General features: G+C 38.7%; 1 protein-coding gene across 6 annotated transcripts in view; it reads left to right on the top strand.

Moving 5' to 3' along the window:
* The window catches only part of ACER3 (alkaline ceramidase 3), a 167,094-nt gene that overhangs the window by 102,329 nt on the left and 46,144 nt on the right, over positions 1 to 18,621 (top strand). For 5 of the 6 annotated variants that reach the window (XM_042957533.1, XM_042957537.1, XM_042957535.1 and 2 more), the window contains 2 exons: positions 15,194 to 15,246; positions 17,447 to 17,528. In XM_042957533.1, the coding sequence (XP_042813467.1) occupies positions 15,194 to 15,246; positions 17,447 to 17,528 (135 nt within the window). Of the gene's footprint in view, positions 1 to 13,417; positions 13,498 to 15,193; positions 15,247 to 17,446; positions 17,529 to 18,621 lie in introns of those variants that run through there. The other variant, XM_042957538.1, reaches the window with a different exon arrangement.

Here is an 18,621-nt window from a genome sequence, read left to right as displayed (position 1 = left end):
TTCTTGCCAAAGATGCATGATCTGAATCTAGTCATATGGAAACATCAGGCAAAATCAAATTGAGTGACATTCTATAAAATAACTGGCATGTAATCTTCAAAAGTATCCATGGTCATAAAATTAAAAGACTGAAGAACTGTTTGAAATTGAAGAACACCAAAAAGACATGACCACTACATATAGTGTCTGATTCTGGACTGGATGGTGTGTGTGTGTGTGTGTGTGTGTGTGTGTGTGTGTGTGTGTGTGTGTGTTTACATTTATGATATTGGGACACTTAGAAAAACTTGGATGAAGTCTGAGGATTACGTGGTAGTAATAAATTAATGTTAATTTCCTGATTTTGTTGATAGTATTGTGGAGATGTAGATGAATCTTTTTTTTTAAAGATTTAATGCACATTCCATAAAGTTCACCATTTTAAAGTAAATAAGTTAATTGCTTTAAGTATACTCACAAAATTGTGATGCCATCACCACTAATTCCAAACACTTTCATCATCCCAAAGAGAAACCCCATGCCCATTAGCCATCTCTTCTCATTACTCTCTGTCTCTGTAGATTGGCCTATTCTGGACATGTCATTGCAATGGATCATACAGTGTGTGACCTTTCATGTCTGGCTTCTTTGACTTAGGGTGAATAATACTACATTATATGGGTATACCACATTTTGTTTCTCATTTGTCAATGAATGGACTTTGGGCTGTTTCCACTTTTTGGGTTTTATACATAATGCTGCTGTGAACATTTGTGTGCAAGATTTTGTGCGGATATGTGTTTTCAATTCTCTTAGATATTTATTTATTAGAAATGGAATTGCTATGGGGTGCCTGGGTGGCTCGGTCTGTTGAGCGTCCGGCTTCGGCTCAGGTCATGATCTCACGGTTTGTGAGTTCGAGTCCCGTGTCGGGCTCTGTGCTGGCAGCTCAGAGCCTGGAGCCTGCTTCTGATTCTGTGTCTCCCTCTCTCTCTGCCCCTCCCCCACTCATGCTCTGTCTCTCTCGGTCTCAGAAATAAATAAACATAAAAAAAAAAAGAAATGGAATTGCTAGGTCACATGGTAATTCTGTTTTTAACTTTTTGAAGAGCTACTAGACTCTTTTTCAAAGTGGCTGTGCCCTTTTACGTTCCCACCAGCAATTTCTCCATATTCGTCCTTCCTTTTGAGTATAGCCACCCTGCTGGTTATGAAATGATATCTCATTGTGGTTTTGATTTGCATTTTCCAGTGATGTTGAACGTTTTTCATGTGCTTATTACCCATTTGTATATCTTCACAGGAAAAATATCTATTCAGATCCTTTACCCATTCTTAAATTGTGTTATTTGCCTTCTTATCATTGAGTTTTAAGAGTACATATCTTGGGTATTAGACCCTTATTGAATACATAGTTTGTGAATATCTTCTTCCATTCTGTGGGTTGTTTTTTCATTTTCTTAATAGCATCCTTTGAAGCAAACAGGTTTTGATTTTTTTCTTAGGTTGCCTGTGCTTTTAATATCGTATCTAAGAAACCATTGCTTAATCCAAGGTCATGAAGATTTATACCTGTGTTTTCTTCTAAGAGCTTAATAGTTTTAGCTCTTACATTTAGGTCTTTGGTCCATTTTTTTTTAAATTCCAGTATAATTAACATAAAATATTATATTAGTTGCAGGTGTACAGTATAGTGATTGAACAATTCTGTATGGTATTCATTGCTCATCATGACAAATGTACTCTTAATCCCCTTCACCTATTTCACCCAATACTCACTCACCTCCCTCTGGCAACCACCAGTTTGTTTTCTATATTTAAGAATCTCTTTTTGTTTGTCTCATTTTTTCTTTGTTTTGTTTCTTAAATATACACATGAGTAAAATCATATGGTATTTTTCTTTGATTGATTTCACTTAGCATTATACCCTCTAGATCCATCCATGTTGTTGCAAATGGCAAGATTTCATTTTCTTTTATGACTGAGTAACATTCCACTGTACGTATTTACCACATCTTACTACCATTCATCTATGGATGGATACTTGGATTGCTTCCGTATCTTGGTTATTGTAAATAATGCCACAATAAACATAGGGGTGCATATATCTTTTCAAATTAATGTTTTTTTTTTTCCTTTGGGTCAATACCCAGCAGTGGAACTACTGGATCATATGGTAATTCTGTTTTTAATTTTTTTGAGAAGCCTCCATACTGTTTTCCACAGCAGCTGTACCAGTTTGTATTCCCACCAACAGTGCACAAGGGTTCCTTTTTCTCCACATCCTCACCAACACTTGTTTCTTGTGTTTTTGACTTTAGCCATTCTGACAGATATGAGATGATATCTCATTGTGGTTTTGATTTGCATTTACCTGATGATGAGTAATGTTGAGCATCTCTTCATGTGTCTGTTAGCCATCTGTATATCTTCTTTGGAGAAATGTCTGTTCATGTCCACTGCCCATTTTCTAATTGGATTGTTGTTTTGGTGTTGAGTTAATATACTTTTGATACTAACCCTTTACCAGATATATCATTTGCAAATATCTTCTCCCATCCAGTAGGTTATCTTTTAGTTTTGTTGGTTGTTTCCTTAGCTGTGCAGAAGCTTTTTGTTTTGATGAAGTCCCAATAGTTTATTTTTGCTTTTGTTTCCCTTGCCTTAGGGGACGTATCTAGAAAAATGTTGCTATGGCCGATACCGCCTGTGTTCTCTTCTAGGATTTTTATGGTTTCAGGTTCCACATTCAGTTGTTTAATCCATTTTGAGTTTATTTTTGTGTATGGTGTAGGAAGTGGTCCAGTTTTGTGGGGTTTTTTTTTGTTTTGTTTTGTTTTTTTGCATGTAGTTGTCCAGTTTTCCCAGCACCAGTTGGAAGAGATTGTCTTTTTCCCCATTGTAGATTCTTGTCTCCTTTGTCATAGATTAATCGACTATATGATCCTGGGTTTATTTCTGGGCTCTCTATTCTGTACCATTGATCTATGTGTCTTTTTTGGGGGTGGGGGCAGTACCATACTGTTTTGATTACTACAGCTTCATAGCATATCTTGAAATCTGGAATTGTGATGCCTCCAGTTTTGTTCTTTTTTTTTTTTTTTTTTTTCAAGATTGCTTTGGCCATTCAGGGTCTTTTGTGGTTCCATACAAATTTCAGGATTATTTGTTCTAGTTCTGTGAAAACTGCTATTGCTATTTTGATAGAGATAGAGATCACTTTGGGTGATCTTTGGGTAGTATGGGTAGTATGGACATTTTAATAGCATTTGTTCTCCTGATTCTTTAATCCGTTTTAAGTTCATTTTTTTTATATGGTGTGAGGTCAAGGTCTAGCTTCATTCTTTTGCACGTGGATATCCAGTTGCCCTAGAATCATTTGTTGAAAAGACTATTCTTTTGACATTGGATTTTCTTGGCACCCCTGCCTAAAATCAAACAATCATAAATGTATGAATTTATTTCTTGACTCTCAGTTTAACTCTCAGTTCTGTTCCATTGGTCTATGTCTGTACTTGTACTAGTATCACACAGCCTTGATTACTATAGATTTGTAAATTTTGAAATCAGGAGCTGTGAGTCCTCCAGATTTGTTGTTGTTCTTCTTCTTTCTCTTTGGGGAGAGAGAGAGACCATGCACGTGCACAAGTGCACAAGTGCACGGGCAGGGGGTGAAGGGCGGAGGGGGAGAGAGAGAATCTTAAGCAGGCTCCATGCTCAGCATGTAGCCTGACACAAGGCTTGATCCCATAACCCCGGGATCACAACCCAAGCCAAACTCAAGAGTTGGATGCTCAACTAACTGAGCCACCCAGGTGCCCCTGTTCTTGTTTTTAAAAACTGTTTAAACTATTCTGGGTCCCTTGCATTTCCATGTGAATTTTAGGATCAGATTATCAATTTCTGCAAAAATTAGCTGGGACTTTGAAAGGGATTCCATTGAATCCACAGATCACTTTGGAGAGTATTGCTTTCTTTAATAGTGTCTTCTAATCCTTGAACATAGGATGTCTTCCCATTTAGTTAAGTCTTTAATTTCTTTCAGTGATATTTTATAGTTAGTGTGTAAGTCTTGACTTCTTTTGTTAAATGTATTCATTCATAAGTAATGTATTTTTTGATGCTATTGTAAATAGAATTTTCTTAATTTCATTTTTATTTCTCATGCTAATTTATAGAAATAACAATGATTTTTGCATATTCTTGTATCCCGCAGCACTGCTGAACTTTTTTTTTTTTACCTCTAGTAGTTTTTTGTGTATGCATATGTGGATTTGTTAGGGTTTCCTGAATACAAGATCGTGTCATATACAAATATAGTTTTATATCTTACTTATCGATTGGATGCCTTTTACTTATTTTTCTTGCCTAATTGCCCTGAATAGAACTTCTAGTACACTGTTGAATAGAAGTGGAAAGAGCAGACATCCTTGTTTTGCTCCTGATCTTAGGAAGAAAGCTTTTAGTTTTTCATCATTAGTTATAATGTTGGCTGGGGTTTTGTGTGAATGCTCTTTATTAGGCTGAGGGAGTTCCCATTCTATTCCTAGTTTGCTGAGTGTTTTTATCATGAAAAGATGTTGGCATTTTCAGATATTTTTTTTCTGAATCTCTTGAGATGACCATGTGGTTTTTCTCCTTTATTATATTAGTATAGTCTAGTACATTGATTGATTCTCCTGTGTTGAACCAATCTTGCATTCCTGTGATAAATTTCATTTGGTCAAGGCATATAATCCAAGCGAATATCTTTGTAAGAAACATACACTAAAGTACTTGGGAGTAATGGAACCTCATGTCAGCAACTTATTCAAATGGTTCAGAGAGAGTAAAGTTCTTTGTACTTCCCTTCAAACTTTTCTGTACCCTGAAGTTGTTTTAATTTTTTTTTAAAAGAAAAACGTTGTACATGTTCTTTGACCCAGTAATTGTACTCCTACATATACGTATACATCCTAAAAAGTAATCAAAGATAGGGAAAAGATGTTTTACAAGCGTGTTACACATGTGACAGTGTTACACATGATACAGTTTTTAAATGATCTAAATGTTTAACAAAAAGGAGACTGTTACATATACTATGATATAACTATGTGTTGAAGTGTACTATAGCCATTTAAAATAATATTTTGATGGGCGCCTGGCTGGCTCAGTCCGTAGAGCATGTGACTCTTGATCTCAGGGTGTGAGTTCAAGTACATTGTGCATAAAGGTTACTTAAAAAAAATAAAATAAAGAAAAAATGATCTCTGTTTGAGTGTCTTTTTTTTTTAATGTTTCTTCATTTATTTTGAGGGAGAGAGAGCGTGGGCACGCGGGGTTTGGGGCAGAGAGAAAGAGGGAGAGAGAATCCTATGCAGTCTCCACGCTGTCAGCCCAGAGCCCTTGTGGGGCTCAATCTCACAAACTGTGAGATCATGACCTGAGCTGAAATCAAGAGTCAGATGCTTAACCAACTGAGCCACACAGGTGCCCCTCTGATTGAATATCTTTAAAAATTAAATAAATAAATAATATTTTGAAGACCAGTAAAATGGGAAACTGTCATAAAGACAAAACTTTGTGTAATGTAAAATCAATCTTATAAACAATAGAAAAAAGACTGGAAGGAAGTACATTTTGCTTTATTTCTTTTCCCTTTTTACAAAGTTTGTAATCTGTGGCCCAAAATTACAGTAACTCCCACCCACCCATATAAATATTCTCAATATTACCCCTTGCTTCCTGAGCAGTATTCAACCCAGATCAAGCTAAGTTATCTGCATATCCTGTGCCTGAACTGAGTAACTAAACATTGCTCATAGAAATTATATCCCTTTGTTAAATTATCTCACTTTTAAATTATTTTTTTTAATGTTTATTCATTTTTGAGAGAGAGAGAGAGACAGAGCGTGCGCAGGGGAGGGGCAGAGAGAGAGGGAGACACAGAATCCAAAGCAGGCTCCAGGCTCTGAGCTGTCAGCACAGAGCCTGACACGGGGCTCGAACTCACAGACGGTCAGATTACGACCTGAGCCAAAGTCAGTGCTTAAGCGAGTGAGCCACCCAGCCACCCCCTCACTTTTAAATTATTGAACGAAAACTCAAATAGCCACTCAGTGCCATAAGACAGTACCATTACATTTCCCTGACAATTTCCATTTCTGTTCTTCAGAACTGTTATTTCATACTTGTCCCTCTTTCTTTTTGGATTTCTTTTTATATCTTTTTTGCCTCGTTTCCCTTTCTCCTCACTGATATCTTCAGTATTTCACCAAAAATATAGAAAAAATCAGTAAGAAACATCCTCATGTTTCTACCACGATCATCTTCCTCCTGTTTTTGTGGGAGAAATGTTCCAACTCCTATCAAAGGCCAGTCTCCCCTCCCACCTCCTCAAAGACTCATGCCTGCAGTTATAAACTCCATCCCAGTCTCTGGCTCCACCATGGTCTTTAGAAAGTCACTACACTGGTTCACTGCCATCTGCATACAAACATACTCAAATAACTCCCATCTTTTAAAAATTACTCCTCCCTTGACCCTGTGTCCAGCCCCAGCTGTTGAATCATGTTTTGGCTCCCTTTCACATCAAAACCACTCGAGTGTCTTTGCTCTCTCTACACTTACCTCCCTCTGTTTTGCTCTCATTACAGTTAGGTATTTTCTTCCCTTCATTTCACAGAAACTGCTGTTGTCAAGGTCACCAGTCACCTTCATCTTGCCAAATCCAGTAGATACATTTCTATCTTATTATTTGACCTCTCCATAGCATTCTACACGATATTTGCTTTTTTCTTTGTGAAATACTTGTCTTGACTTTCCAGTTTTCCTTTATGTAAAAGGAAACTCCCTTATTCTTTTTCCTTACCTCACTGGACATCGTGTAAGCTATCACCATCTTATTTCTTGGCTACTGCAGTAGTCAACAGTTGCCCCTACAACCATCCAAGGTAGTCTTTAACGTTTTAGATCATACCATTCTTCTGCTTAAAGCTCTCCAAGGCATCCCTTTGCACTTCAGGTGAAATTTCAGTTCTCTACTATGGCCTGCATGATCTGGCCCTGGTCTAGTTCTCTAACTTCAGTTTTTACTGTTCCTCTGCATTGTTTACTGCACTCCAGCCATACTGGCCTTACTGTTCTTCAGACACTGCCTCATGGCCTTTGTGATTGCTGTTTCCTCTGCTGCAAAACTTTTCTCTCATATCTTTGCATGTCTGCTTCCTTCTGGCTCCTCAGTGCAAATGTTACCTACTCAGATATGCCTTTTATAACCACTTTATGTAGAGCAGTCCTTTCCACAAGTGACATTTACTTTATTCTTTTCATAGCACTTATCACCATTTGAATTTACCTTATTTGTAGTCTTCAACTAGAATGTAAACTTCTTGACAGCAGAGATTTCACTTATCTTAAATTCCACTGGACTTTAGCATATAGACTAGTGCTGGCACATGGCATGTGCCCAATAAATATGTAAATGGAAGGGAGGAAGGGAATGAGGAAGGAAGGAGGGAAGGAAGGAAGGAAGGAAGGAAGGAAGGAAGGAAGGAAGGATGGAAAGAAAGAAGGAAGGACATTTAACCACATGAGTGAATAACTAAAGAGATGCACTGAAGTATTAAATAGTAGTTATCCCTGGATTATGTATGGGATTATAGAGAATTATATTTCATTTCTGTGTTTTCCAGATTTCCTATAATGAGCATAAAATACTTTTGCAATAAAGAAAATACATATTTATGCTTGTTTTAAAAGAAAAGAGACTTTAAAAGACTCCAAAGGTGCTTTGGAGGAATAGTAATGATAATAAGCCAATCTGAATACCCTTCATCCTAAAGCAGACTACCTCCTGTTCTTGGAAGGGGGGGTGGAGGTATTTAATTCAGTTTTGAGTTTTATTTATGTGGCGGATTATTGTGTTTTCCAAAGATGTTAACACCAGTATATCTCATCTCACCCGCTGTTATTACAATGTGACATCGACTCTCTTCAAGAGGTAGGATCTCTGATCCTTGACCTTGAATCTGGGCAGGACTGTTACTATGGTGGACAGGAAGCTATATGACTTCCAAGGGTGAGTCACAAAAGGCGAAGAACTTCTTCCTCATCCTCCTGGGATGCTTACCCTGGGAACCCAGCACCTTATGGTAAAGAAGCCAGTCAGCCGTGTGGAAAGGCCATGTATAGATGTTGCTGCCACAGCCTCACCTGAAGTCCCCAGACTGCAGCCAGCATCAACTGCCCAAAATTTGAGTGTGTGAATCTTTAGATGATTCCAGCCCTCAGCCTTTGAGCTGTCCCAGCTGACACTGAGTGAAGGAGAGATGAACTTCTCCCTCCCAGGTCGGCTCAAAATGCATACTAATCAGCAAAGTAAATATTAGTATTTTAAGCCACTGAGTTTTAAGGTGGTTTGCTATACAGTAACAGGTAGCCAGAACAATTTACAAAACATACCTAGTCTAATTCCGTGCATACAGCAACCTCTGACATTCCCTTAAGCACACGTTTTCTAAAAACTAGATAAGTTTTAAAATCTCTAGGAGCATTCCTGCTGTCCATTCATGCTATTCCTAAAACAGTAACCCTGGAAGGTAGCGTGTGTCTATCACATATATAAAGAAACAACTGGGGCGCCTGGGTGGCTCAGTTGGTTAAGCGTTCGGCTTCGGCTCAGGTCATGATCTCACAGTTAGTGGGTTTGAGCCCCACGTTGGGCTCTGTGCTGACAGGTCAGAGCCTGGATCCTGCTTCAGATTCTGTGTCTCCCTCTCTCTCTCTGCCCCTCCCCCGCTCACATTTTATCTCTCTCTCTCTCTCAAAAATAAACAAACATTTAAAAAATGTAATAAAAACAAAGAAACAAACAGCTGCATGAATGTGCTGAGACAAGGTGAGACTAAGAATCTGAGCGAAGGAAGAAGTAGGCTGTCCTACTGTGTGCTGAATAGATCATGACAATATTCAATTCTGAGGACTGACCTGGCTTGTGTTCAAATGCAAGATACCAGAATGGTGAAAGAACTAAAAATATAGGGGCGCCTGGGTGGCTCAGTTGGTTAATGTGTAACTCTTGATACTGGCTCAGGTCATGATCTCATGGTTGTGAGATTATGCTGACAGCGTAGAGCCTGCTTGGGATTCTCTCTCTCTGCCCCTCCCCTATTTGTGCCCCCCCCCCACCTTCTCTTTCTCCCTCTCTCTTAATAAATAAATAGAATTTAAAAAAATAGAACTAAAAATCTAGTCCTGATGCTTGAGGAGAAGGAACTGAGCATATTTAGCCTGAAGAAGAGAAGACATGCCCAGTTCCTCCAACTCAGCTGTACATAGCAGATTCTCTCAGTTCTCTGCATTTTTCATGTCTGGCCCTGTTGCACTTCCTTCTCTCCCATGGACAATTCCTGTTCGTCCTTTAAAGTCTCAGCCAAAGCAGCAGCTCCTCTAGGAGGCCTTCCACAGCCCCAGGGTAGGATATGTACCCTTCATATGTTCTTTCACAGCACTCTGTGCTTCTCTGTTACTTCCCTTATCTGTTGTCTCATAAATATATTTATGTGTTTTTCTTCTCTATCATAATGTGAGTTACCCAAGAGCAGGAACTGTCTCTGTTGACCTTGGTATATCCCCTACATAAATGTTTTATGAATCAGTGTTTGAAGGGTTGACATATTGAAGAGGATTAGATTTATTCTTTGTGGTTCTAGTGGGGTTAAAGATAAAGAGACACCTTGGTCAACATCGAGAAAAATTTCTGAGCCAGTAGATGATAAGAGCTGCCTTCGGAGATCTTGACTTCTCTGTCCTTATGCCCAAGCATAAGCTGGACAAACACTTTCATTAGTTCAAAAATTGGTACCTGGGCAACAGATATGCATAGGTAAAAATGATATAGTCCTTTCCTCAAGGAATCTGTGGTCTAGTAGTGAAGGTAATATGCTAGTGAGTGCAGTGGTAAAGGGGCATACAGGATGCTATGGAAATGGAAAGAGAAATTTTTTAGGGGAAGTAGGTCAGCAAAGGGGTTTCACGCAAATGACTCAGACACGTTTGAGTTGCATGTTCAAGGATGGGTAGGAATTTGCCAGGCCATCTAGAACCCACAGAGTTGAGTTTGTCTGGCATCTAGGGGCACTGCAATTAATACACTGTAGCCATGGATGGAGTGGGAATATGTGGTAATGATGGCCATAGTGCTACCAGTGACAATAGCTAACATTTGTTACATTGTTGAGCACCTGCTCTGGGCAGCCTTGAACTAAATGGTAAGAGATGTGTTTTGGGAAACTAACCAGAGGCCAAATCTAAGCCTCTTGAACTTTATCCCCTATAAGCCATTAATAGATTTGGAGCAGAGGTGGGACACACTTTGATTTGCGTATCAACTTAATTGTTGGTAAGATTGTTACCAAGATAACAGCATTGGAATGGACCAGATAGCCTTTGAACCTGAGATTGTAGATTCTGTGCTTTATCATTGCTATAATACTACTTTATCAACTTTGGGGACCGATTGGACAGATGCCTTATTTCTTGCCCCTTTTGTTCTACAAAGATGTGGTTTTATGTGCTTGCCTATCTGTGCAGAAATGATACATGACCCAATTCCCCAATGATTTAGGAAAGAAGAATCATCGGTATTAAAGGGCTTTTTTTTTTTTTTTTTTTTTAATGTTTTATTTTTATTTTTGAGACAGAGAGAGACAGAGCATGAATGGGGGAGGGGCAGAGAGAGGGAGACACAGAATCGGAAGCAGGCTCCAGGCTCCGAGCCATCAGCCCAGAGCCTGATGCGGGGCTCGAACTCACAAACCGTGAGATCGTGACCTGAGCTGAAGTCGGACGCTCAACCGACTGAGCCACCCAGGCGCCCCTAAAGGGCTTTTTTAAACAGTGTCCCTATCTCTCTAATTTAAATACAAAATGATTGTGAATATTCCTTGAAGATTCCCTGTCTTGTCTCCTTTCAGGATAAATTTGGCTCAACTATGGTAGGCCATCATTTTTTATGCACAGTCACTGAAGCAACATAAGAAATGATAGTGTTGTACTTCACTCATATGTGGAATTTAAGATACAAAACAGATGAACACAAGGGAAGGGAAGCAAAAGTAATATAAAAACAGGGAGGGGGACAAAACATAAGAGACCGTTAAATATAAAGAACAAACAGTTGCTGAAGGGGTTGTGGGCAAGGGGATGGGCTAAATGGGTAAGGGGCATTAAGGAAGACACTTGTTGGGATGAACACTGGGTGTTATACATAGGGGATGAATCAGTGGAATTTATTCCTGAAATCGTTATTGTACTATAGGCTAACTAACTTGGATGTAAATTAAAAAATTAAAATTAAAAAAAAGAAATGATAGGGTTGCCACTGAGCTGACCCTGGTGGTCAATGAACAATTTCACCAGCTTGTTATAGCTGTAAGAGAAATTGGAGGCCTAGTCTCTACTTCTGCCTACACTGGGCACAAGCAGATATTGACAGTTCTGTCTTACTGTCTTAAGAACAATTTGGAGCTTGGATGGTATTTTCTTTAGATTTATTATTGCCAGGTGGCTCTTGGGCTCCAGTTCCAATTCTACTACCACTTTGCTGGCTGTTTGAGCATAGATATGCCACTTAATTTTGCTGAGCTTTTGTTTCTTCATCTATCTAATGGATTTAATAATAACCTATAGGAGTATTGTGAGGATCAGTTGATTGGCATTTGTGAAAGTGTCATCATAGGATCTGGTAAATAAGTGTTTCATAAGTAATAGTTTCCTTCCTTTTTCTTTAGCTAGTCAGAGTGCCTGAAACCACCATTATGGATTCATTGTTAGTGATTCATTCCTTTGAGTACTATTATGTGTGCCTCAGTGAAGGGTAATATTGTAAGCTATGACTAACTCCTTTCTCATGATTAATGTGTCACATACTTTCGGCGACTAACCAAAAGCAATGCATTTGGGACTGGGTTTAAGAAAAACATTAGAGGAGGAGTAGAGACACTAGTAGAGGACTTCAAATGAAAAGTGCAAAGTACCAAAGAATAATTTAGAATCATAGAATTTTAATATTAGAAGAGATTTTTAGGTATTCTCTACTGAGCATATATGATTGATAGTGGAAAAAAATAGATGCTAGTATAAAAAAAGTATTCATCTTTTTCTCATAAGTAAAAAAAAAATAAATTTCTCATACTTATCCTAGAAAACAAAACCAAAGAAAAATGTTTGTTCATCTATAATTTTCCTTATAATACAAAAACAAAAATAGCTTACATGCTATTGTAAATAATACATATTCTGGTTATAAATATTACCTTTCTTTCTCCTTTGCTCCCTATCTCAATGAATGGAAATGCCTTACACTGAAAGCCCAAGCTAAAAACCTGTGATTCATCTTTAATTTCTTCTGCTTTCTCACTACTGGAAACACTGAAAGCTCTTGATTCAACTTCCAGAGTAGCTCTCAAATACGTCTACCTCTAGCTGTCTGCACAGCCACGATCTTAATCCATCATCCCCAGTCCCCATTTCTGTAACTGTTTCCTAATTGGTGTCCCTGCCTCCCCCATCCATTTGTCATACCAGAAGACAAATACTGTTCCTACAAACAAAACTAATTGTTTCCATTCTTTGAGCAGTGTTTGCTAGGCTTTGTACAAGTGTTAGAAATGAGATGTGTAAAATACAGTCCCTGGTCTCCAGAAGGCCTGTCACTTTTTAAACATCTTTAATACTTGCCACAAGTCAGGCTCACAGGCTGTGATCTGGCCTCTGCCTACCTCTTCAGACTCCTCTTCAGACACACACACCCCGCTATCCTGGAACTCTGTGTTCTTTACCAGTCATAATTTTGCTACTTATGGCTTTGAAATAGGACTTTCATATTTGTGTTACCCAGATTTTAAAATCCATGCCCTAATCACCACAGCCACGTACCAGATAGCTCCTAGCCCCTAGAGCCTGCTGAAATTATTCAAATTAGCCAATGCTAAGCCTGCTTACCCTCCCTTACTTTGCCTTTCTCTGGGAAACCACAATAAGGGTTGTCATCTATGCTTTCCCCTTGCTCATTGTGCCTCCTGACTGATGGTGGCGCTTTCCCTTGTGGCCCTGCTTGGCATGGCATGCCCCCTCTTAGGAACTGTGAATAACAAACTGTCTTTTCCGTGGCAGTCATCTCCTGATCTGTTGGCCTCACCATATCTGAAAAATAATAAAACCTATATTTTAAACACACTACCACCACCACTATAGAGTGAATTGTGTCCCCTCATATGTGGAATCTCTAGAACCGTGTGTGACAATATTTGGAGATGGGACCTTAAGATGGTCATTAGGTTTAGATGAGGTTATGAGATGGGGTTTTCATGATGGGATTAGTGTCCTTCTAAGAAGAGACCAGAGAACTTGCTCTCTGTTGCCCTTTCCCATGTGAGGTTACAGAGAAGGCAGCCATCTGCAAGTCAAGAAGAGAACTTTCACCAAGTACCAAATCTGCCAGTATCATCATCTTGGACCTCCCAACCTCCAGAGCGGTGAGGAATAAATTCTGTTGTTTTAGCTACCCAGTCTAAGGTATTGCTATAACAGCCCAAGCTCATGAAGACAGCCACTTAGTTTAAATCTTTTCAGTGGCTGGGGCGTCTGGGTGGCTCAGTCAGTTAAGTGTCCGACTTCAGCTCAGGTCATGATCTCACTGTGTATGAGTTCAAGCCCTGTGTCGGGCTCTGTGCTGACAGCTCAGAGCCTGGAGCCTGCTTCGGATTCTGTGTCTCCCTCTCTACTCACGCTCTGTTTATCTCTCTCTCTCTCTCTCTCTCTCTCTCAAAAAATAAACATTAAAAAAAAAAATCCCTTTCAGCCTAAAACACTTGCCTGATCTATTTGCTGCTTATCTCTCCAGCCTCATTTCATATCCTTTCTCTTCATCATTAATTAAGCTTCAATCGCAATGAACATTTTTCATTTCTTGAAATCCCTTTCCTGCAACAGGACCTTTGCACATTATATTTCCACTGCTTACGGGTTCTCCTCTTTCCCTCAGTCCCTCTTCATCTTACTCATATCTGCATATTTTCTAGGTCTCAGGTTATGTATCACTCCTGTAAGGAAAATCTTTATGACTCTTATGGTTGTCAAAATGGAAACTTTATATTTAATCACACGTTTTTCATTCCCTCCACCTCACTAGAATGTGAATCCCTCAAAGGCATTGACTATGTCTTGTTTTCATTATATGCTCAACAACTAACTTCTATAGGATTGGTTTAAGGATTAGAAACAACCTATCTGCAACATTTAGCTTAGTGTGTAGCTTGTAGTTTAATACGTAATAGTTATAATTATTATTGCTAATAATAATATTTTTCAGAAACATAGGTTACTTAGATTAACCGAATGACTTTCCCAGCCATTAATATCCCTTCTTAATGTATATTAGTGGACATTTTATCCATCTTAGAAGTGTTCTAGGAAAAGGGAAAATGTAAAAGAACATTGTTAGGACCCACACCCCTATAGATGATAGACATCTGTCTTTCCTGGAAGTATGATAACATAGTTTGTGGTACTGAACTGATCTGAGCTGCCTAGTGAGTCAGGCATCCTATTTAGGTGTGTACATTAGGATAGATGGATGGATAAGCTTGTTTGTTCAGCAACAACAAACCAACCCCCATAAGCAGAGGGCAGAGAAAGGCAGAAGAAAGACGCAGGCCACTCCAGGTTGGTAGTTGGCAGTTGGCAGTTTTAATAGGCAGAGAGTACTTACATACAAGGCTTGTCTTGGGTGGCAGTAATGGGTCTCCCCACCTGCCCACCTAATCTTAAACATTCGTAAAGAGGCCTTAGTTAGGTTCAGTAAGGTATACCTTGCAGGTGTTTTCAACAGCACATCACTATCTCAAGGGTACCACATCATTGTCTAAGACTATGTCTATGTCCTTGGAACTGCCTCTGGGAGCAAGAAAAGCAGAAGTCCTATTCCAAGGATGGGTGGAGGTGAGGAGCCCCCAATTGCCCAGGTCCAGTTCACAGGTCAACCAACGGTCACTTCCTTTCAATGGCCTTCCCCAACACTCAGAGTAAATAAGATGTTAAATATATGAAAGAATTAGTAAAAGATATTAGATAATAAGAGGTGACTATCATAATCATTCTGACGTTTTATTTTTATTTGCATAATAATTGCACCTCTACAATATTCAAGTGCTCTTTCTTTGTTTCTTATAGCTATTGGATGAACTCCCAATGATTTACAGCTGTTGTATATTTGTGTACTGCATGTAAGTACTTAATGTTTAAAATTCAGTTGTTTGATATATTTTAAAATTCATATTCACTTCATACTGAAGTAATATAGTTAACCCTGTTATATTACTGGGAGGTTGTAATAGTGTAAAAGGTTCTAACTTCTGTGATCTTCATGTAAAGTATAATATCTGGGTTATAATAATGTTGTTTATTAATTTTATGATCTCATAAAAGTTTAGATAGACTCTTACTTAAATTTGACTTGCATAGTCTGCCTTTCCTTGAGTTATGAGTGTATACAAATTTATTTTTTTTTTAATTTTTTTAGTGTTTATTTATTTTTGAGAGAGAGAGAGAGAAACAGAGTGTGGGTAGGGAAGGAAGAGAGAGAGGGGGGGAGACAGAGAATCGATCCGAAGCAAGCTCCAGGCTCTGAGCTGTCAGCACAGAGCCCGACGCAGGGCCTGAACTCACAAACCGCAAGATCATGACCTGAGCCGAAGTTGGACGTTGAACCGGCTGAGCCACCCAGGCGCCCGTACAAATTTATTTTTATTTAAAAATTTTTTAAGTTTATTAGAGAGCACGGGGGAGGGGCAGAGAGAGAGGGAGAGAGAGAGAATCCTAAGCAGGCTTCATGCTGAGAGTATGGAACTCCATCTCATGGACCCGTGAGATCATGACCTGAGCCAAAATCAAGAGTCAGACGCATAACCAACTGAGCCACCCAGGCACCCTGAATGTATACAAATTAGGTAAAAATTTTATATAATGTGCCATAAAAATAATATTTATGTCCTTTGTACCTGTAATTGTGCTAGGCAGTGTAAAAGCCATCTCTAATTCTCTCAGTTGTGCAAGGTAAATTGGTATTATCCTCATTTTATAGATGAGGAAGTAAAGCACAGATTTAGTAACTTTTCTAAGGACATAAGCCGAGCTTCTGCTTAGGTGACTTGCCTAAGCTGTGTAGTGGTAAGTGTCAGAGTTGGAAATTGAACTACAAGTTTAATAACCTTGCCTTCTAAGTATGCCTTCAGTTCCCTAGCACTAGTACTTAAAACTTCTCTAAAGCCTTACGTGATGTGTTATCTGGTTCTTTTCGATGTGATCATCATTGCTAGCTCAAGAATATTTTCTTCTAAAGATATCTAAAAATCAGAATCATTTGAGAAAATATATTATTAAAAAGAGCTCATCTGAATTTTTTTCTGTAAAGGGACAGATAGTAATTATTTTAGGTTTTGTGGGCCTGTGGTCTCTGTTGATCTTCATCTCTGCTTGTGTAGTGTTGAAGCTACAGGCACCCCGATAAAAGGTAGACAAATGCTTGTGACTGTGTTATTTACCCAAAAAGAGCTTGAGCCTTTGGGCGGTAGTTTGCTGCTCCTGATCTAGAAAAACACCTTCAGGTGAGCTTTTTTTAATAAGTCATCAAGTAACAGAACTTAAAGGTAAAAGAGATCTTAGAAATAATGTGGGCCAGGGCTGCCTGGGTGGCTCAGTTGATTAAGTGAGCCTAGTGATTAGATACATGAGAAAAAGATTTTATCCCTGCACACGAGTTGTTCACAATCTGGTTGAGGAGACTGGTAAAAGAAACCATTATAATACAGTGATATTTTCTGTAATAGCGTGCCTTAGTCAGAATGGCTCACAAGATTTAGAAACCTACCCAAGCCGGCTTGAGCTCAGAGAGATTTATCTTTTTTAGGGACATGAGGAAATAGATGAAACATAATAGCAGGAAGTATAGCCTGGCTACAACTCAAGGGCAGATTCTGTCTCCCGCTCTTCTCCCCATTCCTTCTTCGCATGGTCTCAAGTCTTTGAATCTGCTTTATTTTTCTCTCCATGCAGATCACTTCTCTGCTCATTCATCTTCTTGTTCATTCAATTTAGCTGCCCAAATACCAGCATCAGATTTTCAATCCATAAGCCTTTATACTTGGATTCTGTACACTTAATTGATTCAGTCTCTGGCTCCCAAGCTCCCAAGTTTTCAGGAGAGAGCCTCTCATTGTTCCAATTTAAGCCAGGTGCCTACTCCTGATTCACCCAGCGTCTCGGCGGAAGTGCAAGTAGGCAGTGCAAATTCTCTAAGATGAGAGTTTGGGAGGAAATGGGGGCATCGCTGGATCCAGAGATGTGTATACAAGCGTTAAAACAGCATTCTATTTGTTTTCCTAGTTACATATTCTAAAACAAGTTTCTTTCTCTATTTTTTTAAAGGTTTGAATGTTTCAAGATGAAGAACTCTGTAAACTACCATCTGCTTTTTATCTTAGTTCTTTTCAGTTTAATAGTAACCACAGTAAGTCATATTTTGTTTCTAAGAGATTAAGCATGTGAACCAGCCATGTGCGGAGTTTGGCACATTTTACTTCTAGTGTTTGCTTCGTGCTGTTCAAACTGAAATGTTTCTGCACAAAACTCACAGATACTGTTTCTTTATCTCCTGTTTAGGTGTTATTTCTCAACAAAAAGTTGAAACAACTTTTTAAAAATCTGTTTGTTTGTTTATTTATTTATTTGAAGGGAGAAAAAGTCAAAGGGCAAATATTTAGTAGCAATGGGGAAAGAATTAACTTTTTTTCATGGATGGACATAGTACCTCCCATTTGTTAAAAGAAAGTGATTGATTCTGCTCTGTTGGGCCTACTGTGACTACTTTAATGGTTAACCTTTTCCTGATAATGAGTTCATGGTCACTTCTCATCCTATCCTAGTGCTTTTTTCCCTCAAGTAAAGTGCATTTTGTATTAAGAGATAATTCATTTCAACAAATGCGAATTGCAAACCTATCATATCAAGCAGTAGAAAATACAAAGACGGCGAAGAAGCAGTTGCTATGCTTAAGGAATACATTCAAGTACAGAAATCAAAGATGTAAGCACAGAATTGCATCAAAAGATGATGATTACAATAATAATGGTAAGAACTAGTTAAATGATGAGAAGACACATGAATGAAAATTACTTGGGTTTGTCAAGGAAAGCTCCTTTTAACTGGCTTTTAACTGATGGTTAAGAGTTTGCCAGGCCCCTGGGGCAAGAATGTGATGAAGTATTTCTAAACAGACTGTTACATTGTCCCTAGGCATAGAACCTTGGAACATAATAAACTACCATTTTTAAGCGCTTACTATGTGCCAGATACTACACTGAGTACTTCATTTTCTGATTAAATCATTACTACCAGCAGAAACAGGAGAGATTTAATATGGCTAGAGTATATGTTAAGTGGTGATGAGTGAATGAGTCTAGTTGATGAGATAAATGTCAGATTATAAAGACCCTTGTATACACTGGGATTTTTATCTTCAAGGTAATTTGAAGCCATTAACTGATCCATAGCTGAGGAAGAACATGGTTAGTTAGAAAGATGACTGATTTTAGGGGATGGAT

This window comes from Panthera tigris, chromosome D1 (assembly GCF_018350195.1).
Source record: "Panthera tigris isolate Pti1 chromosome D1, P.tigris_Pti1_mat1.1, whole genome shotgun sequence".
Lineage (NCBI taxonomy): Eukaryota > Metazoa > Chordata > Mammalia > Carnivora > Felidae > Panthera > Panthera tigris.
This window is presented reverse-complemented; position numbering and strand designations above follow the sequence as displayed.